Source organism: Emydura macquarii, unplaced genomic scaffold (assembly GCF_026122565.2).
Source record: "Emydura macquarii macquarii isolate MOO-44397 ecotype Brisbane River unplaced genomic scaffold, CSIRO-AGI_Emac_v2 contig_212, whole genome shotgun sequence".
In the NCBI taxonomy this organism is placed as follows: Eukaryota; Metazoa; Chordata; order Testudines; family Chelidae; genus Emydura; species Emydura macquarii.
In genome coordinates this window covers 2,427,149-2,455,108 of record NW_027130349.1, presented here as the reverse complement: position 1 = coordinate 2,455,108, position 27,960 = coordinate 2,427,149, and the positions used below count along the sequence as shown (strand labels likewise).

At 39.7% G+C, this 27,960-nt stretch overlaps 1 protein-coding gene across 3 annotated transcripts in view; it reads right to left on the bottom strand.

Moving 5' to 3' along the window:
- Positions 1-337: 337 nt before the first annotated feature.
- Positions 338-27,960, bottom strand: part of CDH2 (cadherin 2) — a 162,342-nt gene continuing 134,719 nt past the window's right edge. For all 3 annotated transcript variants that reach the window (XM_067546279.1, XM_067546288.1, XM_067546299.1), the window contains 3 exons: positions 26,662-26,801; positions 12,988-13,152; positions 338-1,706 (listed from right to left, as the gene is read on the bottom strand). In XM_067546279.1, the coding sequence (XP_067402380.1) occupies positions 1,500-1,706; positions 12,988-13,152; positions 26,662-26,801 (512 nt within the window). In that variant the 3' untranslated portion in view covers positions 338-1,499. The remainder of the gene's footprint in view (positions 1,707-12,987; positions 13,153-26,661; positions 26,802-27,960) is intronic.

Below are 27,960 nucleotides of genomic sequence, written 5' to 3'. Positions count from 1 at the left end.
AGAAAGTATGCCAATTTGATTCTTTGGAAAACATATGTTAAAACTGAAAAGCCATCCATCCATTTGAAACTAGAGTCCTGAAGGTTTTGCCTTAATAGTAACACCATAGCCTACTTCTATTTCATTTTGGCACTTTCCTTCCAAACTTATAACAAAATTCAGCCTTCCTTCTAGCCTACATATAATTCATTCACAGCTCATGTGTACTGAATTATGAAAAACTGCACACACTTTTTCCACTATTATTCGATAAAGCTGTAGTATCTTGTCATTTTTTTTCTTTTTTGCTACAATCAGAGTTGCTCAAGAGCAAAAGAAGTTCAAACCAGCCACCAGATCCAAAATTAGCATTTTATTCAGAACGTTGGGGTCAGAGGTGTATCACTTATATTCTGGTACACAATACAGAGACAAAGCTGTCGTCAGAAGTTATCTCCAGTTCAAAAGCTCCTTTTTCCAACATACTGTATATTTACTAGTACCACCAGTATCAGGCCACCCCTGTCTTCTTTTTGGTACAAATTATGTAAAACGTTTGTGCTAAGAACTTTTTTCCCTCCCCAAACAAAAAAATTTAAAAAAAATTGAGTACTCTAACTACAGTTCAACAATTGAATCAATGTCACTTGTTTGCAACCTGTTTTGTAAATACTTTATCCATAACGAAAGATATAAACATGCAAAAACCTGAATCCATAGTCCAAATAATACATACACATGTTCTGAAGTTTCTGCACTTCCCAATAGACTATGCCAATAAAACATTATGTACACATACCATTTTTACAGTGATGTGGAAAAAAAAAAGTACCAGAAATTTAAAAAAAGTGTACATGGATTAAGACCAAAATGTGTCTAACATCTATCATAAGAAAAAAAAATCAATTCTGCTACAAACTGGTGATATGAAAACTCCCTTTATTTGCAACCAGCTGCATAAGTTTTAGAATTTTAGTGAAAAAAACTAACATCTAAAACTAGAAGTAATGTACATTTTTCAATCTCATGGTCTTCTCCCCCAGATAATAAAATGGCTCCATGAGTTGGGTTTTTTTTTTGTTTTTTTTTTTTTAAATTTCCTTATTTTAATAAAAGCAATGCAATGTAACAAAAGCATGTTGAAGCATACTGTGATTTAACTTACTCCTCCCCACCCCAACATATTTTGTCTCTTTAAATGCATCATTTCAGAAATCAGTACCATTAAAGCCTTTAACATAAAACTAATTCTGATCTGTAAAAGGTACAAAAAGGCACATAAAATCCCAGTGCTTCTGTACTGTAAAATTCAAGTGTAACTGAGCTCAATATTTTTTTTCCAAACAGCATTGGATTACGGATATTCCCACTGAGCCCAAATGGGTTTGCAGCCTATGCCAAAGCCTTCAGCAAGCACTTGTGCTAGTAGACTACAAAGTTAAAGCCTAGCTTCTGTATGCTTTTGGGGAATATCAGTTGAAATGTTTGTACTTGTCCAGAAACAAAGTTCACTTTGAAGTTCAGTCATCACCTCCACCATACATATCAGCAAGTTTCTTGAAGCGTGGGCCCCAGTCATTCAGGTAGTCATAGTCTTGTTCACCACCACTACTTGAGGAGTTAAGAGAGCTCAAAGATCCAGCCGTGGAGCCACTACCTTCATAGTCAAAGACTAGGAGGGAGTCATATGGAGGGGCCGTAGGGTCATTGTCAGCTGCTTTGAGTCCCTGAAATACGGAGAAAAGAAAAAAGACAAAAATTCTATAATGGGACCGAGAGCAAAAATGTAACAAGAATATCTCAATTCTCGCACGACCACTGCAGGCTGAGAAAACCAGATTCTTGCTCTTATGCATTTCCTTACATTTCAACTAATGAAACAGCATTCCTATGTCTGAAACTTCAAAACTATAAATAATGAGACTTCTGTTTTTATGGTCAAGTTTTCAGCACTAGCTGATTTTGAATGTAATTGACTGTGGTTGTACATCTTCAGAGAACATTATTATTATGACTGTTATTTCTATTTGCAGTGGCAATCAAAAGAGGATTAGATGCTGTACAACCAAATATAGACACCCTAGCTCACAATCTAAGACATAAAATAAGGATCACCACCAGAAGAAGAATGAAGATATGAACAGCTTGTGGTATGCGAACAAAAAGACAAACCATTGGAGTCAGTGATGGGGAGGGGTAAAGAAAGGAAAGGTTATAAGAGAGAGAGGTTTGTTTGTATAAATTAGTTACAACAGTGGTCTCACATGATCCCAGCCTAACCACTGGAAGACGGCAGGCCTTTGGTTAATCTGCACGTGCTGCAAGCCACAATTAGGTAGCTCCATAAATAAGTAATTGGGAGATATCTAACAACTACTGACCCCTAGTTTTCAGCACTCAGGTCACCTACCTCTAAGCCCGACCATGACAAAGATTAATTAATTAATACATAATGGCCTAGGCTTTAGGAATTTTACAGCGACCACGCACGAGCTCTCGTGCATCACTTCACAAATACAAATAGATACATTTCACAAGAGATCAAAGCTACATGTCTGATAAAAATCTAGACATAAGTGTTAATGGTTTTTCCAATTATTGCTTTTTTTGTGATTGTAATCTTTGTTTCAAAGTCTTCAATCTATCAGCCAGTCAGTCAAAAGGAGGGTTATAATAATTTTAAAAATCCACTTCTAAAGTTGAGCAACACAAACTAAAGAAGCCCAGCACCTGGGTGTAACCCTAATTATCAATGGAGCTGGAAGGTTTGGTGAAGTAGCAGCAATAAGACAGGTCTGGTAAATACAACAGCCTGGGTTTGCTTTGTTGGTGGGGCTCATTTTCAAGGCAGAGCTGCTGCCAATCTTATTTTGGAGGGATGATAATATTTTCATTTTCTGAGGACATTTTGAAATAAATAGAGAACTGGACATGACTTCTGTTTTCTTTTGTTGATGAAGGATTTCAGTCGTCTACATACTGAAGATGGATTAGAAGATCACTCGCATAGCTTGTCCTGAAAAAGAAATTGACTTGGATTCCATTTTTAGGGGAAGATCCTGAGGGTTTGGAGCACATCCCAGGACCTGGCTTTTAATAAGGGATTGTATTTTGGTGAAACAATCTGATGCATTAAAGCAGTGGTTCTCAATCATGCATCTGTGTACCCCTCGGGGGTATGCAAAGGTCTTCCAGGGGGTATATCAACTCATCTAACATTTGCCTACTTTTACAACAGGCTACATAAAAAGCACCAGCAAAATCAATACAAACTAAAATTTCATACAGACAATGACTTGTGTATACTGCTCTATATACTATACACTGAAATGTAAGTACAGTATAATTATATGGTAAAAATGAGAAAGTAAGCAATTTTTCAGTAATAGTGCGCTGTGATACTTTTGTATTTTTATGTCTGATTTTGTAAGCAAGTAGGTTTTAAGGGAAGTGAAACTTGGGGCTACACAAGACAAATCAGACTCCTGAAAGGGGTACAGTTGTCTGGAAAGGTGGAGAGTCACTGCGTTACAGGACAGATAGACTATAATCCTCAGCTCTAGGACAGAATGTGGAGCTTCAAGAGACAGTGGACCCATTACCACAGGCTCTCGAAGCAAGCATTGCTGCTGTAAACTGCAGTGTGTCTTGTGAACAGAAAAAGGAGAGAGAGAAGTCTCCCATTAGCAACCTCCACACCAGTCTGCCCATAAAGTCTCCCACTCCGCCCCTCCCCCCCAAAGAATCTCTGATTTCTTGCCATGAATGTTGAGTGGCAGTAAAGAAGCTTGGGACAGAGAGGCAAGAAACGGTGGGAGTTTATCTGGTCCTGATGGGACAAGAGTAATAATAATTGCTCTACGGGGTTGGCAGTCTCGCTGTAAACTCAAGGTTCAATTGTGGCCCAGTGTTATGCATCTACAAAGAAGTAAAGACTCCCCACCCTCTGGGACTGCCTCACATTGTGGCTCTGGGAGATCATGGCTACATGCCTGACACTTCTCCCCAGCAGCTAGTGGGTGGGAGGATTAACAGAGCCATTGCTGAAAAGGACTATAGCCAAGGACTAAACAGGGAAGGAAATCTCTCTCTCTCTCTCCTGCTCTCTCTCTTCGCTGAGACTATTCTTTCCTGGTGCTCCCTGCACCACTTTCTACACAGGTTTAAGCCTAAAGGATCAGTCTAGCCATAGAGATTTTAGAAGGTTAAATGAGCACCCTGTGTTGGAATCTCAGAGATGCTGAAAGGAATGGCCACAAAGGCTCAATAAAGAGGGTTGAAGCCTGGAAGACGATATAAGGGTCCTACCACCTTTATGGGTTTTCAACCCTGCAGTTTCTTCCCCTGGATGTTTTTTTCCAAAGGCCTTTCACTGAAGGATCTACTTTGGCAGCCATTGTCCAGAGACACATTGTCAATCAAAATTCTAGAAGGCTTAGTGAAGAATTTAAGAGTGAGGCCCCTATCAAGGCTCTCACCCTTAAATTATCACTTATAAACTTCTCTGAAAACAGCTTCCTGACAAAACAGATTATTTGCAAGTTTGAGTGTTTCCTTGGAGATTATCCCTTTTCAGTAAAATTTATTCAATTTCTTATGTTTCATATGCCATGCTGTAGGTGTAATTAGGTGACGAACTGCCTATTGCATGGGCGTTGATTTTTCGAGAAAACACCCCAGTATAGCTAAATCAATTAATTAAACCACATGTCATGTCTGCATAAGAAGAGAAACACCAATTAAACTACACGCCTGAGTCTCTCTCTGTTGCCTTGTGTAACCATTCACAAACATGCAGAATGGATGTAATATGCTACCAATGTGATTTAATAGCATATTATGCCCACTTTGCATGGGTGTATGTGACCACACAAGGCAGCAAAGAACCTGGCCCAGGATATTTAGTTTTTGGATATTTACGATACTAATAACCTCAGCCAAGAACATTTCTTGGATTTAAATAAATGCTTCAGGTAGTACGACGTCACTGAGATGGTAATTAGTAGCCAGCACTACAGTCATCTTTGTGAATTCTCTAACCAGGATAATTGGTAGCCTTTGTTATATTTCTTTTCTGAGTTTTCCATCCTAACAGCTAAAATAACGACAAATGAGAGAGAGATCATCCTAAATGTCTGTCGTTGCAGTGCAGTGTCTTATCTGGTCCAACTTCAAAGAGCTAGTCTTTTTTGTTCATTTCTGCTCTTGAAAAAACAACACAACATTACTTACTGAACTATATATAGCTGGATCTACATTGTTGAATATTCTGCCAGTCTCTTAAGCTTGCTCGGGGCTACAGACTCCCATCCTTTTGGATGTAGGTAAGGGGGAAGGAAGAGAAGTGCTATTTCAGCCAAAGAGGTTATATGGTAAGTATCAGAGCTATCTTCTAAAAGCCATTCACAACGCTGGCCTGGAGCAGAAATTCTGGAGAAATTGCTCCAGTTTTCATAGTTGATCCACTCTCAGGATGACCAGCTTGGAAGTCTGAGGCTACAACTACATTGCTCTGGATCGACTGAGCGGTTAGTAAAGACCCGCTCAGTCGATCCAGAAATTGATGTACTAAGACCACCTTCACAAGTGGCGTAGCGCTGCGTCGATGGCAACGGTGCAGTGCAGTGAAGACGGCACACGGAAGAGGAGAATAGAAGTCGACGGGAGTTACGCAAGTTTTTTGTGTAGCTTGCGTAACTCCCGTCGACTGCTGCTGAATCCCGGAGGTAAGTGTAGACAGGGTCTGACTCCGGGATACTAGCTTAATAGGTATCTCTAAACAAAAATAGTTCTCCCGTACAACTGCAGAAGTTCTGCCATGCACCAGCCTTCTACAGCATGAAGCTAGACTTACGAACTGAACAATCTCTTAATGATTTTCCAGTTGATATTTGGATTTTCCTGGTTCATAATCCATTGGATGAAATAAAACTGGTGGTGTACCACTGAGTTTACAGGATAGAACTGCAATGAAAAATTCACTGTTCCAGAGGTTGCTCTTCATGTGCAAACAGTTTCATTGAGGAAAGGCACCAAGAGGCAGCATCATGGAGATATCAAAATGGTGAAAGTTAAATTGACATTTGCACTTAAAGCAAAGTTAAGAATCCCTCTACTTCATCTTCTAATGCTCCAAATTTAACACAGTAACTCTTGAGAGGACAACTGAATTTTCCACAATATATCTTTGGCAAAATATTTACTAACTTTTGCAGAGGAAATTTAACATGAAACAATTTCGGCTTTCTGTTGCTGAATGCAATCACCACACTAACCCAATCTGCCATCTACTTCTGTTATCTGGTGCTACCTTCTATGACTAGCTAGCTCTCCATGCCTTCCTCAGACGTGTTCATTACCAGAAGGAGTCCTGTCCAATAGAGCTGGTAAGGTCATTTGGACTGAGCTTTCTGATCTGAAGAACCACAGGATCTTTGTCAGATGAATCAGCTGCCTCAATAGTGGAGATGTAAACATCACTCAGACAAATTTGGCTGCAAATTTCCTCTCTGTCTACTCCTTTTCCCCATGCCTTTGCCCCTGCTTCTAACAGGAGGCATGAAAGAGAAAGGGGAGTTTGCATCCAGAGTTGACCAAAGAGGTTCAGCAACCTTACGTTTACATAAATTAACACACATAATGCTCTCATATTATCTGTTGTTACCAAATGACAGGAAAGGGTAAACCACCTAATCCTGAATGGGAATGGGGAACATTACAGAATCAATGTTCTTGATTTTCATAAATTCTAGTTCTTTACAAGATATGACAGACTTTTGGTGGTGTTGGGATGGGGTCATGGGGAATAAGAGTTGGCTTTTGAAGAGAGAGTACATTGAAGGCAAAGCTGCACAGAGCTTAACACCATCAATAACACTTTTACTTCAGAGTGAGTGGAGGGTCCTCTGCATCTTGTAAGATGGGGCCTTTAGCTTGTAATTTAAATTTAAATTTACCTCAGGATGTCTTGTGTTGATTAGAAATGTTCTTTACCCACAAAGTCTCTACTACAAAACAATTTATTTCTGCTCAGGGGCAGTTGACACTTGAAAACGTACTGTTAGCTTTAATAAAGCTATTGCAGTGGATGCTTAATTTACATTGCCAGGCACATCCATAAGTATTCTAAGTGTCAATAATGTTCCACTTTTTGAAAACTCAAAATAGAATGCATAATGTCTACATTAAAGAGTTACTAATAACACACGACTTATCTTACCAACTTGTTTGTACACCGGACTCGAAGAAAAGAAGTTTTTTCCTTAAAATTAGAGACTCATCTATCCACTGAAACAGACAAAGCAAGCAAGTCGCTGGGGTAATTTTTGTTTATGCCTGCAAACCATATTATGACTAAGTCACAAATGGAATTCTTTTTTTTTTTTTGGAAGTGGGTACATATTAACCAAAACTGTATAAATATTTTCAAAATGCTAGGATGTTTTAACAATATTGCTTATTTTAACAATTGTTTCAACTGACAGGTCATTGGGACAGTATAGCACACTCAGTTACATATTTCTCATCAAGTTAGGTAGATTTAATGCAACTGATTACAACCACAAAATAATATACCACAGGGAACAATCCTGCACTGGCAGGGGAAGGGGAGTAAGTTGACTCTATAGGTCTTTTCCATTTTCAATTTCCACAATTCAGTAATAGAAATGGGTATCCTCAAAACAGAAATTTTCACCCTATTGATTATTTTCTAATAGTAGCATCATCCCCCCCTCTCCATAACAAATGGACTATGTCTCTTCTTTGGGGAATATTAAGAGATGGTCGTCATCTTCTTCTTCAATGCTTAGCCAAACTGTTGGCTGCAGAGATCATTCACCATTTAGTCTGTTTCTGTATGGCCAAAAGGGCTTGATGGGACAAGTGTCCAACATTGCAACAGACTTGATGAATCCATGTAATGGGGGGTCTGCCTCTGGGATGCCCCTACCCCCTTGGTTGGTAGAATTTTATCCCAGATGTACAAGGCACCTGGAGAATGGCATTTGCTGGAACGTCTTGGGGCATTCTCGCAACATATCCAAAAGCATAAGATGCCATCTGCAGACAATGGCTCCAGTAGTCTGGAGCAATTGTAAACATCTGCATTACAAATGAAGTCATTCCACTTTATGCCCAACATACGACTTTGGCATTTTGTGTGGAAAGCCTCTAACTTTGCCCAGTCTGTGTCTCCATGTTTCACAACTGTACAACAGTAAGAAGAGGACACAGCTCGAATGGATCCTAAATGTGGTTGTCGGGCCAAGATTTCATATTCATTGTAAACGACCTAGGGCAGACACAGCAACACCAATCTGGTGGAGAACCTCCATATGAGAGTTGGAGGAACTGAGGAGTATAGAACCCAAACAGCAAAAGCTGGAGACTGCTTCGACTGATTAATTATTCAAAGAGATTAGAGTTCCCGGGTGGACCTGATCCTAGATTTTGTAGCTTTGTCTTTGACCACGAAACATGGAGGCCACCTTGGCTGACTCCTCCATTTGCTAGAGTGGTCTGGATTTCTTTTTTTGCTAGGGTGTCTGGCCCAGATTTTTAAAACTATTTGGTTGTTGATCTGCTCAGTGTTGTAATGCCAATTGATTTAGGAACCTAAATCCCATTTGCTTCCAATGAGACTAAGTTCCTAAGTCCCTGAAAACAAGAGTTAGATGCTTAAATCATGTAGGCCTTGCAACTGAGTGGAGCAACACCTAAACACCTTTAAAAATCTGGGCCTCTAAAACTAAGCCCTGCCTCTCTAATTTCTGGTCTCTAGAAGAATTTTACCTGTCCTGCAGATATAGTGTACATTTACTGGTCAGTCAAGCATAAACCTGAACATCAGGAGTATCCAAAGGGATGAAGTGACACCACATTGTTTCAAAAATCCAACAACACTCATTTGGACAGATACAATACCAACAGGGAGGCTGATTCTGGAGTCAATCTTTTGGAGATTATCAGAAGGTAGATCTTGATGGACAGAAGTAGATGTCATGTGTTCAAAATGTGCTAACATAAGGGCTTGGATAATCAGAAAAAGGTAGGGCTCACTGCAGGCTTGTGTAGTCTGGCCAAGCTGGAGAATCTGGACACTAGAGGCTGTTTGATAGAAGAGCCTGTGAATCTGCCATAAAGAATGCCACTGAGGCCCATACTTGTCCTGCTATGGTGCTTGGTCATAGGCCTCTGTCCAAACCATCTGGAGAGACTAGTATGGTCAGGAACTTTGGAGTTTCCCTCACACCAGAAATGAAAACTTATCAGATAAATGAATAAGCTTTTTCCTGTCTGGAGACCAAAAGAGACTAAATAATCCTAAAGAAGCATCCCTACTCAACTAATAACAAGTTGTCAATTGCAGATGGTCTGGGTTGGGGGGCCTTGATAGAAGAGGTCTGGTTAGTTCAGAAGGTATAGTGGAAGTCCTTTGGTTAGTTCTATCATATCTGAAAACTCTGCCTTCTGGGGCAGTGGGGAATCAGGAGCATGAACTGGTCTCTCTTTTCTTACTTTCAGTTCAATGTACCCTTTACGTGAATTGCCTTAAGAGTTTCCTGACATTTTGTTTGTCCAAAACATTTCCACTGGTTCTGAGTGGAACTCTGAACTTATGGTTACTTCCTATTTCTTCAGAAATATTCCTTGTAGAGCTGTTATGGTGAAAAGGTGGTGGCATCCTCTGAGGAGAATTAGGAAAACTGTGCCGGTGAAGTTCACTGTTCACAGCTCTGGTTTGTTGGATGCATTCCCCCACCTTGCAGGCCTTGCTTCAGTAGCAAATATCTGCAGGTCTGGAGTGAAAACTGGGTTGGATTTCAGCAAGTTCCTTGGACTCAGATATATGCCACAGGATCAAATATGCCTGTCCAACTCAGCCCCATCCCCTGGCAAAATGAAGAAGTAAGGGCAGAGAGCCTGGTGGAGGGGTGTTGTGCTGGAGGAGTCAGATGAGTGGAACCTCAATGCTCCAGTGATTCCCCAGTTGAGGAGAGGGAGAATAGAGGCTAGAGTAGAAATGATGTCATGACCACTGAAAAATGAATTAAAATTATAATACAATTTTTCAGGAGAAGCCAAACTTCCAACTTGTTGAACAGGCAAAACCTGTTGTAGCGAGGGGCCTGGTTTAGTCTTAAGAACCCCAGCAACAACAGTGTACTGTCTCCAGCTTCCAGAAGGAAAAGGCGTAGTTCATTGTTTATGGCTGATGGGGGAATGCCATGTGCTAGAATGATGCACTGGAGTGAGAATTGCAGAAGAAATGTGTTGAAAACATGAGTCCGAACAGTTTAAAAAGCCCTTTCAGCATTAGAAAGGTAAGTGTTATAAAGACATAAATAAAATAATAAAATAAAATATGAAATGTATTACATATTCAAGGATCTATCAACCAACACTTCCTTACTCACCTGCCTGACTTTTACTGATGTAAGTAATACCATAGACTGCTACGTAAGTGTTTGCTGGAAAATCTTATTTTGCAAAGTAAAAAAAAAGCATAACAGTGAGGAATAACTGTAAGAGGATTGCTGTCCACTTGAATGGAATTGGGTCTAGCTCTTCTGTTCCAATCCAAGTGCACCCTAGTTTGGTGCAATGTCCCTGGGAATTAGAAATGAGAGACACTCCAAAGGCAAAGGAGAGCTTAGAATGCTGAGTCCCGAGAGAGAGAGAGTAGAAAGAGCTCAGCAGAGGGGCAGAGTAGAGCTGAGAGATTCAAGGAGGGGATGCCCCTGAGACAAGGGAGACTTCCTTGGCTAAGCAGTGGAGCCAGCTCAGGCAAGTGAAAGCAGAAGACATGAAGGCAATCAGGCGGTCACCTACAAATGTCCCCACACAAGAGACCCACAGCCAGAGAGCAGCAGAGGGAGATGCCTGCTGGCTCTTTCAGCGAAAGAGATGAAGCTGGAGGGCCAGAGATGGCTGAAGTCTGGGGAATGATGGAGGGGTCACAGCTCGCTGGTATCTCTCGACAAGAGCTGGAACCCTACCCAGGAAAGAAATTAACTTTGGAAGAGCTATTTATACATGAAGAGCTTGCGTGGAGTTTCTGGGGACTCCATCATGCCCTGGCCTGCTGCAAGGGACTCCCACCCAGGACCACCATATGGCCATTCAGAAAGAGGATACAGGCAGGCGATCAACCCCTGGGCAAAGGACATCAGAATAGGAAAATCAAGACAGGTGACCATTTGCAGAGCCAACCTCTGGCCACAAAGAGAAGGTGCCTTGGAGGTAGCTCCCTGCCTTGATTTCTCTCTTCCATGGCCCAGCATGTCCACATTCACAACAAATCACTATTAGATAGTATAACATGATTGTAGAGCATGCAGAAACTATGCCACAAGAACAGCTGAATGAATAATTCTTAACAAATAAATTAAATGGAACTGGACAATCTCTAGCCCTTGTTTGGCTGTGCAAGGAAGTTAGGCCCCTCCCCCTTCCTGCTCCTCTGCTTGGCTGAATATACTTAAATTGTGACTCCAAGCGAGGTGATAGTGTGGGGAGAGCAGTGTCTGCTTGTTCAATAATTCCCACTGAGAGCAGGATTATGTGGATGAGTCTTGGCTCTCCCCACTGTTCACTAACTAGAGCGGTTTCCATGTGGAAACCCAGAGAGAGATGAAGACATTTATTCCCACTGCAGAACAAAGAAAGGGGTGTTGGGGGGTGGGGGGGATGGAGACAAGGGGTGAATTGTGCCTCTTTACACTTACTCTGGCCAATGATGAACTTCACCTTCCTCCCCTTGATTCCATATTGTCCACAACCAGATTGTGACTTTTCAAATGTTTATTATTTGAAATGTGAGCTGTGTGACTGGCCATTAAATATGTCTCATGGTAAATTTACGTCCCGATTTGAAGAATGCTACTTTCAGAATCAAATTTTCAATGCTCATTGAAAGTGAATACTAAATTTGCTTTCTGCTAATATTCTTTCAATGGTCACTTAGAAATGGAGGGGTCTGTGTACATTCCTGGGAGTATACTTGTTGTATTCAACAAATATTCTAGAAACACAAAAGATGTATGGACACATTAGAGGGATTTTGTTTACAAATTCAAAAAAAATATTCACAAACAAATATTCAGAGCAGTTTTGCGATATTTGCCCAGCTCCAGTCACTTTAAACTGCTAAGTCAGGTAAGAAATACTTGAGAAAAGTAGAGAATATAAATTGCACATTATTCTTTAATATTTCTTCTGCCCAAAATAATAAGCATAAAGAACACACTAAAATGTTTAACATTTTAAATTCCACAAAACAAATGTCTTAAACACACCTAAACATTTGGTTAATGGTAAAATTAATTTAAAAAAAATGTTTGTACGGAAATATTTCTTTCATAACAAAAAATATCTTTTAAAGTAAATTCTGAATTTTCATTCACTGTCAATTATCTTTTTGTTACTTTGCAAGAATCAAAGAGGCACAGAGCCTCATAAAAGCTCTCTGACAAGGAAAGTACTTAAAGCACTTACATAACATTTAATTTAGCTGCCCTACTCACTAATCTTGTTTGATGGAACTCTTTTGGTCTTTTTGAAGGTATTGAATTTCCACTATTATCTGGATTCAAAGGGCAATGTGTGAGGAAAATCAAAATGAACTTCTTCCATTATTAAATTAATCTGCATTAATAAATTAATTTAGGCTAAATTATAATTTTGTTAGTCTATTTATTACTTGGAACCCATGGTATAATCCCTCTTGGAGATACTGTGGCTAAGGCTGATAACATATTATGAATGCAATTAATACAAATGTACAAAAGTTAATTGATATATCTTCCCTTTCTATTTGAATGAGTTAATTAAATTTGTCTGCACTTAAAAAGGCCATATTTATTTCTATCTACCAAGATCGTTTTAATTGTCTAAGCAAGTTTTAAAAAGTTATGTTCCAAATGTAACAGTTATTCATGCAGAGTTCAATTAGCAACATATAAAAGCCTAACTGATCCTGCAAGGAAACTCTTTTTTCTCCTTTACCTCGTTAATGAAGTCCCCGATATCCCCAGGATGAGGAGCAGCTGATCTGACTGGGTACTGAGGTTCTGCATGGATTGGTCTTTCATCAAGCCGTCTGATCCCAACAGGTTTGATGGCATCTGGTTCTATGGTATCGGGTTGTTGAAGTTGGCTTAAATCATAGTCCTGAGAAAAAGGAAAGAAAGACAACCGGTCCAGAGATTTTTTAAACAATTTTTAAAGGAAAAAAAAGAGGGGAAATAAAATAAAAAGCACACATTCAGCAAAAGACACACCTTGAGAATTAAAACATTTATTGAGAATGATTCTGTAGGTATCCTAATGGAAATTTGCCATTTACATTCATAAATGATGAATAAAACCATCATTTCTTTTATACTCCCTGTGTCTACCTTTGCAGTACCATATCAAATGTCTATATGCCATCAGCTTTGTAGTTTCTCTCATCATTTTTCCATTGAGGAAAAAAAGGTTTGCAGTAGTACTATTAAGCGACTAAACAATTTGCCTAGTAAATGCTGATTTACAGCATGTAGCACTGATGCCAAATCTGACTTGCATTTTTCAAACCAAATAAATGCCAGACACCCGCACTCTGAGACATACGCAAGTGCAGAGAGCTGCAGTTTTATAATACCTTCAAAGACTGAGTTTAAGACTGCTTGCTGATTTCATGTGGCTTCCATAACATGAAAGCTAAAGGGGAAAAAATGTCATGAAAAGTACAAAGCTTCTCAGATTTGGCCTTAATTCTAAGCACTTTCTGGAAATTACTCTTGGATCTGATCATTAAGTACTTGATTCTGCAGATTCAAAACTCTGGCTGACTGATGACACTAGCATAGCATTACGAATTCTATGTCAACAGAAGACAAAAAATATTTTTTACTAGTTGAACATCTAGAGATTTAAGATATAAACCCCAATCCTGGGCTGTATCTGAATACTGTCCAGCAGCTGGATGCCAGGCCACTCCCTGGCATATAAATAGAATACCCCCATGGCTGCTCTGTGTTACGTTAGCTGGCCCCAGCCCCACAGGTCATTCCCGCAGCCAGAGGTCAACCTGGCCACCCCTTCCCTCTCCCATATTATCTTAGATTTGCCCCCTATGCTGTGACTTGGGTGGTGGGGCGCGCAGGAGCTGCTATAGTAGTCCTCTGCTCTCAGAGATCCCCCCTTATGTAGATGAATTCCTCATGGAGCTGGATCCAATGGCTTTCTGGATGCTTTGCACCACTAGAGTGGTGATCAGGATCAGGCCCATGAATCTTTACACAAGGTTTATGGCTATGCCATGTCTGGCTATCATCTCAATTAAATATGAAGATTGCTTTTTAAAATTTTGGTCCTGAAGGTACTTTCAGAGAAAGATGTAAGGAATTAAAATATACCAATTGTATTTATTGGAAATGTTAAAAATCCCGTAATATCATTTAACATGGCTAATCTTCCACACAGAGATGGTCTAGTAAAGATTATTACCTAATGTCTGAGATCTCTGGAAGTAGTTTCCTCTGTATGTAGTGGGTTTCATTAAAGACACTTCAGAAAATGTGACATACGTGTTTTTGAAAATGTTACTGTGTGGCCCTCAAAAGATGACTAATAAAGGGGGTTGTGCAGATGGGTGGGTGGGCAGGTCTGCTGATAGCAGCAAGATCTGTTTGGGAGAATTGTAACAGATTAGCATTTGCACTTTCCATCCCAAATTTGTTATTGTTTCTCAGCCTTGGGACTGAGACCTTTTGATGGCCATAAATATAGCCATATATGGTCGTTAAAAAGGTGGAACAGCCCTGATGAGCTCTGGGAATGGAATTGTACACATTTAAAATGTTTTTTTTTTTTTTAATTAGCTGGTAAACTCCTTGGGGCAGGGATCATGACATCCTCCTTAAGGCACTCAATACATAAAACAGAATAATAAGGCGGCCCCTACTAAACAGTATGTGAGTCCAGTACAATGTAAGAATTGAAGAAAGATATACAAAACAGAAGAAAGAGCTATTCATCCTTTCCCTCTTTCTATTAAGAGAAATAAGCCAAAATAGTTTAGTGACATCCCACGATCAGAAAATTCAAATAGAGACAAAGGAGAATTTAGATTTAAATTTTAGAAATCATGAAAATAAAATCTAAATATATTTTCCACACCCTCACGAAATACAAATGTGGAAAACACCAACGAAGAAGAATGAAAGAATGCCTTGATTTTTGTACTAAGCATTTCCTTGGGGACGCATTCAAGCAAATATGGTTAATAACCAATTTAGTACAGCTGTGAGGCCCTCTCTGATCATTCAATTTTTATAATGATTTTAAAAAGGGCATTTTCTGAACAACAATCATACAGAAATGCAACATCAAACAAGTCAGGCATAATCATTTCAATATTTTAGGGCTCATTTTTGTAAGTTTGTAAATATTCCTGGGCTCTACAGCTTTGGAGGTTACTCCCTATTGCATGTGGGTACTACTAATGCCAAGTTTGTCTTTACACACACACCCCTAGACTTGTTGGTTCCCAGGGTTCAGTCTATGATACTCCCACGCCTTGTTTTCCAGCTGTGGAAATTGGTCTCACAAGAGTGTCAGGGAAGGCACGGAACATTCACCAAATGTACATATTGTGCCTATTATCAGCATATGTTACACACACACACACACACACACACACACACACACACACACACACACACACACACCCCCCCCCCTCAGCCATCGACAGGATCCTAACCATTCCACCAAAAATTCTAAATTGGCCTAAGGTCACACAAGCAGCATTTCCAACCGCTTGTCCAGCCTGTTGCTATAGACAGCAACACTTTACCATGAGATTGGAAAAAGAGATGGGCCTTACACTTTGACATGGAGTTCTGAAAAACAGATAACAGAAGTGAATCCCAGAACGGAGAACCCAACAGCAAGAACATTCTATCTAAAACCAATTCCACTTTTTTTGAATTAAGGGACAGTGATTTGGCTGCAAGTTTAAAGAGTGAAAGAGGAAATGATTTAAATAGTCAGGACCCAAACCATATTTCTAGCTATCTAGATGAATATCAACTCTGTGGGATTCAAAAAGGAAGCCAGTGCAAGAGATGAGGCATGTGTTATGTGCTAAATGTTGACTGCACTACTAAATAGATAAGCCATCGTTTTCTGCACTACGTTAGCTCGTGAGCAGACTTCAAGGGTATTCCTAAGTAGGGTAGGCTAAAACAGTTAACCCCAGGGGGTGACAAATTCATGGAGAATTGTGGCACATCTGAGAGAAAAGAAAAGACATATCAAGCTGTGGTAGCTGGAAAAAAAGCACTGAACCACTATTTCTACCTGTGGTTACAAAGCACACTCAAGTCTACAATTTCCTTTAGTGGTTGCATTCTGCTCTCCCATTTGTTTGACACCATGGTGTGAATTAAAGCAGAATTTGGCCCTAGGATTATGAACGTTTCTGAATAAAGGCTGGAAGACAATCACCAAAAGCAGCAGGCAATGCCTATCAAATTTTTCAGGGTGCTCTACACAGCCTGTGGCAGCAAGCCGCCCAGCCCAGTTGACAGCCTCAGGCTTGAAGGGCTCGCACTAGCACTCTAAGAATAGCTCTATAGACAGCACTTTGAAGTTGTGGCTTGGGCTGGAGCTCAAGGTCTGATGCCCATGGAAAGGGGCAGGCTTCAAAGCCTGAGCTCCAGATCAAGCCTCCAATCAAAGAGGGAAGGAGGCACTTGCATTCGGCAGCACTTTGTGTATTCTCACTGTCTTGTAGCTATATGAGACAGGAAGCTCAGACTGTCTTTGGTACTGTTTCACAGCCTCTCTAAAAAGACCCTTGTAAACATCGGCACTGAAGCAGAAAAACCTTAATTTTTCTCCTTTCCTTTTTTAAAGAAAGGAAGAAAGAAAGAAAAAATCAGGACGTATTATTGAAAGGGGGCGCTAGCAGAAACTTGAGATTTTTTAATTACGCTATTTAAAAAAACATAAAGTTGACAATCTCTCTTTAAATCGTGGATGGTGGTGATTTTGCACTGGACAGCTGTGAGTGAAGATTTGTTAGATTCTTCCTTGCATTCCTGAACCGAGTCTCCAGCTGAAACAGGCAGTAAATGTCAACCAACTGGCCACGTTCTAGAAACGAACCACTTCCTAATGAAGAGGTGGTTAAAAGGGTCCAAGACTCTCAAGTCGATCCCTTTCTGGATCTCTAGCTCCATAGCACCTGGAAGCACATGCCAAATTTCTCAACTACCAGACTAAGATACAAAGACTATTTTACAATCCTCACAAAACACTCATCCAAGAATATACCCCAATCCAAACTGATAGGTCCATCCAATATCCCCTTGACATGTGCCATCCAACAGTCCTTACTCCTAAATTGAAAATCTTCCCCTTTCATGGTGTAGGATAGCTGTAATCCAATCCCAACCTCCCTTCCAATGAACTAGGTCAGTGAGTACCAAAACCTGAGTGTAGGAAACTGGAGAAGGCCCCCTGGATATGCCCACTTGTCTCCAAAGGGGTAAGTATATGTATACAAATAAAAAAAGTTTCAACTTCTCCCAGAGCAACAATATACTCTCCTTCAGCAATTCAATTACATGAAGACTGTAGTCATCTCAGCAGCCTAAGAAAGCGCTGTCACTGTGATTTCTCCCTGGCTAATGTCTTCATTACAAATATCACTGAGGGACAGGAGACTGGGTTGGGGGAGGCTCAAACTGAAGGCTCTTTCCCCTCATAGGAGTGAAGGGAAGAGAAAGGAGCAACTCCCTACTGAGCACATGAAGCTTCCCTTCTTATAACAGCAATGTGGGATGAGGTCTTTGTCACTAATTGGGGGCAGGAAAGGTGGTTATTAAAGCAACACCCTCTCCCACCACTGGATTCCTGCAGAATCCCAGCAGGAGATGAGGAGACAGACCAGGAATCAGTAATAGGGGTGCTCAGTGGCCACCACACAGATACTTCTGGCCTTTTTAATTTATTTTTCTTTGGACAGCAGGCAGTCTAATATATGTGTAACATTTCATCTATATATAGAAGTCCACCTATATTTTATCTTAATAGGTCCTAAAATCAGGAAAGTACTGTAAACTAAATTAAAAACATACATATAAATACTTATTTGATGGTTAACAGAGTCTGTGATGCTATCATTATGAAGGGGAGAAAAAAAGAGACTATACAATGCACATATAGATTCTCTGTCTCACAACTGTCTGATAATTGTCCATGTCTGATAACAATGACAAATGTTTGGAAGTGGTTCAGTTTAACAAATGGAGCAGTCTGCAATGAATACTATCAAGAACAATCTCTTATGTAATTTTAAGGAACAGCAACTGACCTTCTAATGAGCATGTGACATGGCTGCAAGTGGGAAAAAACTAATTATGCAAAGGAATATATAACTGGAAACTGGGTTTCAGTATGCGCATCATGAACACAATGCAAAGTATTTTTATGGACCATCCTTCATACTAAGCACCTCAAAATGATTTACAGACAGGAGAAATTTTACCAGAGCATTAATAAAAATCCCCAAACAGATGTATTTGAAGGGAATCCAATTACAATGTATCAGCGCTCAACTTAAATATTGAACTGCTACCATGCATACTTAAATTATAGAGCTATTATATAGTTATAATACTAAGCAAAGTATAAGGCTATATTCCCAGATATTCAGGTGCATCAAAAACTTAATGTGTGGAAAGTGCCACAGTAGCGTTGATTGATCTACAGAGGAGGTGCAGTTTTGCAGGGGTGCTGCTATTTATGACAGCTACATCTGCACCAATAGTAGTTGGGTTTTTTATTTGCCACTCATTTTTCTGTTACTTTCTGTTGCCTTGGTTTTTCCCATTTGTTTTTATCATCAATCTGGGACTTTACAACTTAATAATTTCCTAAGATAACCAAGAAACCAGCTATCTTTTTTAATAATAAAAAATGAACATTAAACCCAAGCTGCAGATAAAGCTTTATATAAGGCCACATATTCTAGATAGGATAAAATATATTGCAATTGATTTTGTAATGGAATTAAGAAAACATTACCTTTTCTATAATGAGGTAATGATTCACCAAGGAATGAAAATAATTCCTGCACGTGAGCGTTATATGTAGTCATTCAGAAAACAAAATAAATTTTTTTAGTACGCAAACTTGATCCCACTAAGAATTTCCTTTTAATGATAATAATGAAGATTCCTACTGGAATCCAATTAGATCATTCATTATCATGAAGAATTCAATATAAAATGAGTGTGAATCCTAAATAACACAAAACAAAGGTTAAACAATAAGGGAAAATTATCTGATAAGCCCTTCTATGTTACTTGTCTGATAGGATGGTGAAAATAAAACATGATAGTAGGAGTTTACATTTTGACAGGGTAAATAAGAAATATCCTTATATATATATATATATATATATAGGATCCACAATACAAAACTCACCAGGTCTTAAAATCTAGGTATCTATGAAGAGATTACATTAAAATTTCCATAAGTACATTTTCTTTTGGTATATTAAAGGGGAGAGCAGAAAGAGTCAAAGATCCGCTGGATAAACTCAGAGGGCTTCTCAAATATCAAGCATATTTCACTACACAAGTGCTGGAACAAATTTACTCTTCTAATCATCAGGTATTATAAATGAACTTGATCATTCTGTAACATGCCAAATACTTTATGTGCAATTAGGAAATTAGATCCATTCCTGTACAAGTCCATTCTGTTTTTATTTTTAATATTCTGATTATCACCTCTAAAATAAATGCTATTAAATATAATAATGCCAATGACTGATTTATCTTTCTCACACGCATACGCAACATAATTCTTATCAAAACTATGACAAAAATCTGAGCTACAGTCTTGCTGAATAGTTTTGAGTAAGAATGTTTTATGTAGAGAACTAAATTCTTAAGAGATAATATACTGAGAAAACTCTTAACACTGAGTTAGAAACTTTTGGAATGAAGAGGTTTGTAGGCAAGATGAAAATATAAGTCCAAAACAATAGGTTCAAATCCTGCAACAGGTATGATGCGTAGCGCTTACTCTCTGAAACTGTCCTACTGACTTCAATGGGACCAACTGCATAAGTAAAAGTAAGGATTGAAGAATTAGCCCCAGAGTTAAAAGGGGATTTTGAGTATCAACTTCCGTAACTTCTTAAAGAAAAATTGTTAAACAACATACATAATACAATGACAAAAGAAGGGAACATTTCAATGTTATGTAGTCAACATTTACTTTGGCATCCATGTCAAACATTCCAGTAGTTCCATGTAAATCACATCAGTATCCTGATTTATATCATAAAATGATTTAGTGATATTCATTGGTTGTGAAAGCTATATATATCAACTGTGTTGCATGCATGTGTTAAGTGCATTAACACTGAGTCAACATAAGGTTTTGATATTTAGAGCTGACTGTAGTGGTTACAAATTGAGTGCACATCACGTCAAGGGAGAGCATTAGAATGTCAGTCATTTGTCTATTACACCTACCACATTTACTAACGATGGCAACCTCCAAATCATGTAATCTGTTGATAATCAGTACTGTCATTGATGACTACAGAACTTGTCCCAGAGCTAAACTAGATATGTACATTTCAGAAGACAAGTATGAGATAATAATCAGACTGCAATGATTTTCTTTCCCTATAAAAATGTTGGGCCAAATCCTCAGCTGTTGAGTTGACAGATCTATACTGATTTACACCAGTTGATGATCTGGCTTGTTGTCTTGTACTCAACTGACCATACTAACAAACATTGGAAAATAAACAACACAAAGAAACAAAAAAAAAACACCCCGAGAGTCAGCAGCTATCTTCAGTACTTAGGGGACTCTTTCTACTCAGTTTAAAAGGAATATCACCTCTTTAGATTAACAAGAGAGATTGCACTGCATAAATTTATTTACATATGGTACAGTGGTGATATTGTCTGACATCAGAAGGATATCTCTGTTGATGAACTGACCATAGTACGTTTCACACTCATCTCTAGCCCTCTGCCTACCACAGGACAATATAGACTACACAGGCCAAGTCAGTGTTAAAGGGACACACACCATGTCCTTTGCCAGTAATGGAAGACATGGAGGAAGTGCAATACAAGCAGAATCTGTAATACAGGTTGTAATAGAGGCTATGGCTGCCTCTCTCAAAAATCAGAATGACCAAATATTGCCCCAGAACATCACCATTATGAAGAAGATGTGAAACTGAAAATGACATGATGCTGCCCTCAATGCTAATCTGAAAGAGACTACTATTAACTAGAGAAAGAACCAATGTTTGGTTTGTATTCAAATGCTGCCTACCAAACATTCTAAAAATCTCAAACATCAAATAGGATAAGGTATTCATTCACATTACTTGTGAATGAGCGTGGCAACTGGACACACAACATCCAAGGGCAGCCAATCATGCTAATGAAAACTCCATTTTGATTCCTTGTGGAAAGACCATGAGCGAGAAGATGACACACCCATTTGGGGAATTTTTCAAAGTTTGCAATAATAGCTCAGAAAAAAATAACTGCATGACTGGAAATAAAAGAAGAATCATCTCACAGTAATTCAATTTCAGATTGCACTACAACAACTATTTAATGAATTAATTGACATTTCTATGGCACTATAATCACCATATCTGAGTGCTAAGATGAACCACATGTAATTCAAGTGCCCCAAGGTACCATGTGGGGAAAACAACAAAACAAAGAAAATGTCAGGTACATCATTAAACAGCTGTTGAAAAAAAGTACACAGCTTAAACAAGCTTTAAATGACTGGCATGCAAAAATAAATATAATGTTAAAAAGCCATTGGTTGGGGAAGCATCTATTGTTGTAAAAATATGCAGTGCTTTCATTACAGAAGCTTTGAATATGTAACCTTACTCTATGGTGGAAGACAGGTTTTGTTTGATTCCTCGGTGTTCTGGAGTCATATTATGCATTGCTTTCCACCAAAGATTTTGCTCAGTCTAAGCTGACCTATTTGACCTCATGTTAATATTGATAAAAAGCATTTTCTCTGTTATTCACTAGTCACTTGTAGATGCAGGGTAACAATACAATTTTTCCTTGATTTAACTTCACACTGTATTGACTGTGATTGTAATAAAAGATCTGCAGTTTTTGCTAGGAGTCCTTATTCTGAAAAGAGACTACAACTGCAATTTCAAATGCTATTTTGGAAGTGCTGGAAATATGGGAGCTAGCAGAAGAGAGCTCTCATACTATCATTTGTAACAAAGACACAAACATTAAGAAATGGCTAATGGCTGATGTCTATAGCTTAGAATGTTGTATAGGTAACTCTGCATCTGCAATACCCTGATAAGCCACGTGTCTGTGGCAGATATGATTGCTACTTGCAGGGAATTTGTTGGGACATTACAAACACGCATTTCGGTATCTATATTTTGCATTACACTGTATAAAAAGAACTAGGAATGCTTATTACTTAGTTAAACTCAGATGAAAACTCTAGATTTTACAGAGTAAAATGTTTTATTGGACCCCTCCCAAAAATCCCTCAGTATGAGTGTACATTTTGCTTAAGAACCCCATTATGGACCCCTACTCAATGAAACTTAATAGTGACAGGGATTTGAGTACTGAGCCATATGAGATATTAGAACAGTGGTTCTCAGCCAGGAGTATGCCTCGGGGTACGCAGAGGTCTGCCAGGGATTATGTCAACTCATCTAGATCAGTGTCTCTCAACCTGGGGGATCGCAAGATGGGCTTGGGGGGTCACAAGTACAGGGCCAGAGTTAGGAAGTGGTAAGCAGGTCAACTGCCTCGGGCTGAACACCACAGGGGGCCCCAGGAAGCTAAGTGATATGTTTCAGCCCTGAGCAGCGGGGCTTTGGCTTCATACTCCTGAAAGAGGTACAGTAATCTGGACAGGTTGAAAGTCACTGAATTAGAACAAGAATAATCCCAAAATTCTCAAGAATAACCCCAAAGGTTATCTTCAGGTGTCCATGGGGTCATGGCCAAAATTCCTCAATTTTATAAAAATTACCCCTCAGCCTTCTTGTTTGCAGAAGGCTGGACTCAATGGGAGACAAGGAGACTCTCACTTCCTCCCACACATTTGCAGCTCCTTCTTCCACCACATGTATAGTCCTCAACACTGGTAAAAAGTCTCCATTTATGGACGGTATGCAGTAGTTCTCGGTGGCTGCCACAGTTACGTGACCCCACATCTTGTACTGCTTAGCTGACTCTATACCATCCTTAAAAACAGTACATTCACCACAGATAAGCATAGTGTAGGGTAAAGGCTGGGACACTCATGCAACACTCTCAACTGTCCCTCATTTAACAACCCCACCCAGCTGCCACAAACACCATCGGCACCTAGGATTCCCACTCAGCAACAAATCCTCCTACCTACAAACAATCAATACCAATATTTTACTTCCACCTATTTCCGACTCCCAAAACCATAGCATATATCCCATATATATTATGTTTATATCTTACGATGACTGACTATAATTAAAAAACATGAAAAAGGTTAAATAAAGAATGGCAAAGGATTGTGAGTGCAGAAGAGCTGAAAATTCATGACTATAAAGATTAGTGCATATCAGGATTGATTTTTTTGTGTGCTGTTTTCAAACTTGCAATTTATCTGTGTAATCATGAAAACTAGATACTAAACTAGATACGATTTTAGACTAGAATCTGATACTATCTGTATATAAATGATCAGAATATGTATAATCTCCTATAGCTGGATTTAATTTATTCTTCCAATATATTAACATTAAAAATGATCTAAAAGGTGCCATCGCCTTTAAATGGAGCAAACTGTGTGTGCGCACAAGTTGGAGTAAGACAATGATTGTAACCCAAGTTCTTTCTCCTCTTCCTTCTCCCAGTAGCAGGGAAAATAAGCATTTGATGAAGTCAAGTATACTTTACTTAGGAAGCTAAAATAAAAGCGTTACAACCAAAGCCCTGGAGACCAAGAACCTCAGCAAACATTAAAGAGGGCAACTGCAGCCAACATTGGGTGATTTCCACAGAAACATAGGAGAGATGCAGCTACTGGGAAAGAGGAGATTTAGGACATGTAGTCCTGTCCCACAGGCTAATCTAGTTGCTATAGACATCTGAAAAACAAGAGGCGGCCACTAGCAGATGCCAGGTTTGCCTAGCAAGCTGTACAGATGAAGAAAATGCCTACAGTAGCTAATGTGCACTAGTTACCCCACACGAAAACTCACTCTTATTGTGCACTAAGAGTGCCTGAAGGGCAGTCTAGCTTAATACATTAAGTGGAGTAAAAGCATCTACAAAGGGAGCTAGTGTGCTTTAAATTCACACCCTAGCTTACTGCACACTAGCTTCACTGTGTAGACAAACCCTTGGTACCATAGGAAAGGTTCAAGATTTCAGAACTTGATATTTGCTTGAGAAATTGCTAAAAAATGATTTTAAAAAAGTAATTTTCGGACAGGTAGGGATTAAGGAAAGTGTCTGGGGAGGCCCAAGATGCACAGAACTCGCTAAAGGGGCCTCTCAGCATATGGAAAGCATCTGTGGGGAAAAAGGATCATGCAAATATGAGCCACTGAGGAGAGACACTGTTATAGAACTCCACAAAAAATGTTTGGCAGCAGGAAGGGGTTGGGGAGTGAGTAATCTTTATTTTCAAAGGCTTTTCACTGGAAAATCAACTATGTTTTCCACAGACAATGCTCTGTTCATTTGACATTACTACTAATAATATTTCGCACATTGCTGTTGCTTTAATCCAATAATAGCAAGCACTTCACTATCATTAAATCTCATAACCCCCTTCAAACTAACTATTTTTACTTTCCCAGATGGAAAACTGAAGCACATAGGGAGCAATCACCCTCTCATGTGGAAGAACCCAGTGTAGTGGTCAAAGCCCACTAGTAACATCGTGAAAGCTTCCCTCACAGTTTCTTCATGCTTTTTCCCTCAGGAGGTTGGGTTTCTAACTTGATGGTGTAGATGGGGAGTGTGATCTGGAAACCTTGCAAAGCCCTAATTTTTATGGTTAGGTTAGGCTGCAACCCACGATTCTAAGAATTCACTGGGGAAAAGATACCTCTCCCTATCAGCATTATTTCCTTATTAAGATGTCTTCCCCCTGCATCTGCAGCATACCGGCTCACCAGCAACTGAGGGAGGAGGTGAGATGGAGGGAAAGAGCTAATTCGGCTTAGGAATCCTTCCAGTTAGGAAGGAAGATGACACTCTATGTCTACCTATCCCAGCACCCTGGTATTCCAATGATGGTGCTTCCAGAGATGGAAGGGAGGATGGATGCATACAGTGTTGTAAAAAGCGGAAGAATTTTATGACACGGGGGCAGCATAGTGACAAGGCTAGGCCTGAGTTAGCATAAGTAATAACAGTTAGGCCCCATGAGCAAAGGTATGCCTCTCAAGCAAAGCTAGGTGCCTCATGACCTGGGCATAAACTCAGGAAATATGTTAACCGCACCATGACCTAGATATGAGCTTGAAATAGAGCAGCTAGAGACGAACACAAGTAACCACAGCTTATAGCGGATTGGTCCCTAGCTAAATGCCAATAGCAGAGAGAACAACAAATGTTAGGACCCAATCCCCAAGTGGATTGAGACATAACCAATGAGCTTATTGCTAGAAGTGGGGGGAAGTAGTATATTGGGACCCCCTGGGTGCTGCCCGGCCCCGAAGCTCTCCGCAGACCCGTAGAGGATCCAGCGGGTGCTGCGTGGCAGGTTTGCTCCCTGGTTGCAGACTGCTTACAGGGGGTGATGGGCTTCCCCTCCCTTATTGTGGTTAAGCGCCTGATTTATGATTCTAACAGCTTGAAGTATTGTAACAGCAACTAGCAGCTTAAATAAACTGACAGTGTGGTTAAGTGCTCGTCCGGCTGCTCTTTTCTCACTACCGAGATCTCAAAGCATGGACCCTCCATCTCGGCGGACCACAAGTGTCAACTTGCAAACATATCATCGGGCAGCATTCTCCTTTGGGGATGGAACACCACTACACCCAATGCCCTCTTCCTTGATACCAATTGAAATGTAAAGGGTTTCTAATCTGCTGTTCCAGCATTGGCCAACCTCTGAATAGCTAGTATTTACAAAGAACCTTTCATTCACAAGAACCCCAAAGAGTTTTACAGACTTTAAATATAGGAAGCATTCACTTGCCATTGAAATACAGTGATGTTCAGCGTGGAATGCATTAGCCATTCTTCATCAGTGATGCTACACAACAGTGTTTTAAGAGAGGTAGTGAAGAACAACATTCAAAAATTGAAATGAGAGGGTATTTTAATTTTCTTTTAAATGTAATTACCCATGTTGGAATTTGACCAGAATGTGATGGGAAGCTTAATGCCTATAAGTGGACAAGATATTGGTTTTACCTGTCATGCAAAAGGCAGGAGTTTGACACCCGATGAGTAAAACTGACTAGACCTCACTGGAAAGCAGCACCTACTTTCATGATTCTCTGTATTACTCAGCATGTGTATAATTCATTGCAAGTATAGGCTATGTTATATGATGTGGTAATGGAAAAGAAGATTTATTGCACCTTCAGATCTGCACCTGCACTTTAGAAGCACTAATGACATTTCTCACCTGGTCTTCTTCTCCACCACCTTCTTCATCATATTTCAGAATATTGTCCCTTACGTCATCTTCTGGGTCAATCAGCAGTTGTTTGGCCTGACGCTCCTTGTCACGGCGTTTCATCCATACTACAAACATCAAAACTAGAACTAGATTGGAGAAGGGGAAGACCAGAAATGAAAACATTACTATTCTACACATTATACGATAATTTACAGGTTATGAAAACACATATTAAACCATCCCTTGAATATTAAGACAGAATTCTACCCGATGGCATGATTTCAAGTAGGAGATTTAACTGAATTATTTGGGTAGCTGAAAAACACTGCGTCTCACAATCCATATAGTAATTATCCTGGATCTGAGGCATACATAATGACCTGATTCCGAGATGCACCTTTCTGGAAGTACAGCCAAGGAAAAGGGGGCAAAAGCAGTTTTAAGTCAGAGGTAACTTTAAACCTATAGCCTATTCTAATTTATGGTGGCTTTGAATGAGCCGCCAATGTGATGTGGCTGAGAAAAACGGTAATGTGGTCCTTGGATGCATCAGAAGATGTATTTCCAGTAGAGATAGGGAGATGTTAGTATTGTTATACAAGGCACTAGTGAGAGCTCATCTGGAATACTGTGTGCAGTTCTGGTTCCCCATGTTTAAGAAAGATGAATTCAAACTGTAACAGGTGCAGAGAAATGCTACTAGGATGATCCACGGAATAGAAAACCTGTCTTATGAGAGAAGACTCAAAGAGGTTGGCTTGTTTAGCCTAACCAAAAGAAGGTTGAGGGGAGATATGAATGCTCTCTGTAAACACATCAGAGGGATAAATACCAGGGAAGGAGAGGAATTATTTAAGTTCAGCACCTATGTGGACACAAGAACTAATGGATATAAACTGGCTATCAGGAAGTTTAGACTTGAAATGAGATGCAGGTTTCTAACCATCAGAGAAGTGAAGTTCTGGAGTAGGGGAGCAGTGGGGGCAAAAAACCTAACTGGCTTCAAAACTGAGCTTGATACATTTATGGAGGGGATGTTATGATAGGATAGCCTCGTTTGGCAATTTACTGATCTTTGACTACTGGTGGTAGATATGCCAATGGCCTGTGAAGGGATGTTAGATGGGGTGGGTTCTGAGTTACTTTTTGGTGTGGTGTGGGGTGAGGGCAGTGTGTAACTGTTCAACTAGCCATGTGTGACCTGGTGAAGAGCCCTTCATAGGCGGTATTCGCTGGGAGATGATTAAGCTACCTTTCTGGCCCCTCTTTGCTAGCTGAATTAGCACAGTAAAAGGGCTGCAGGAG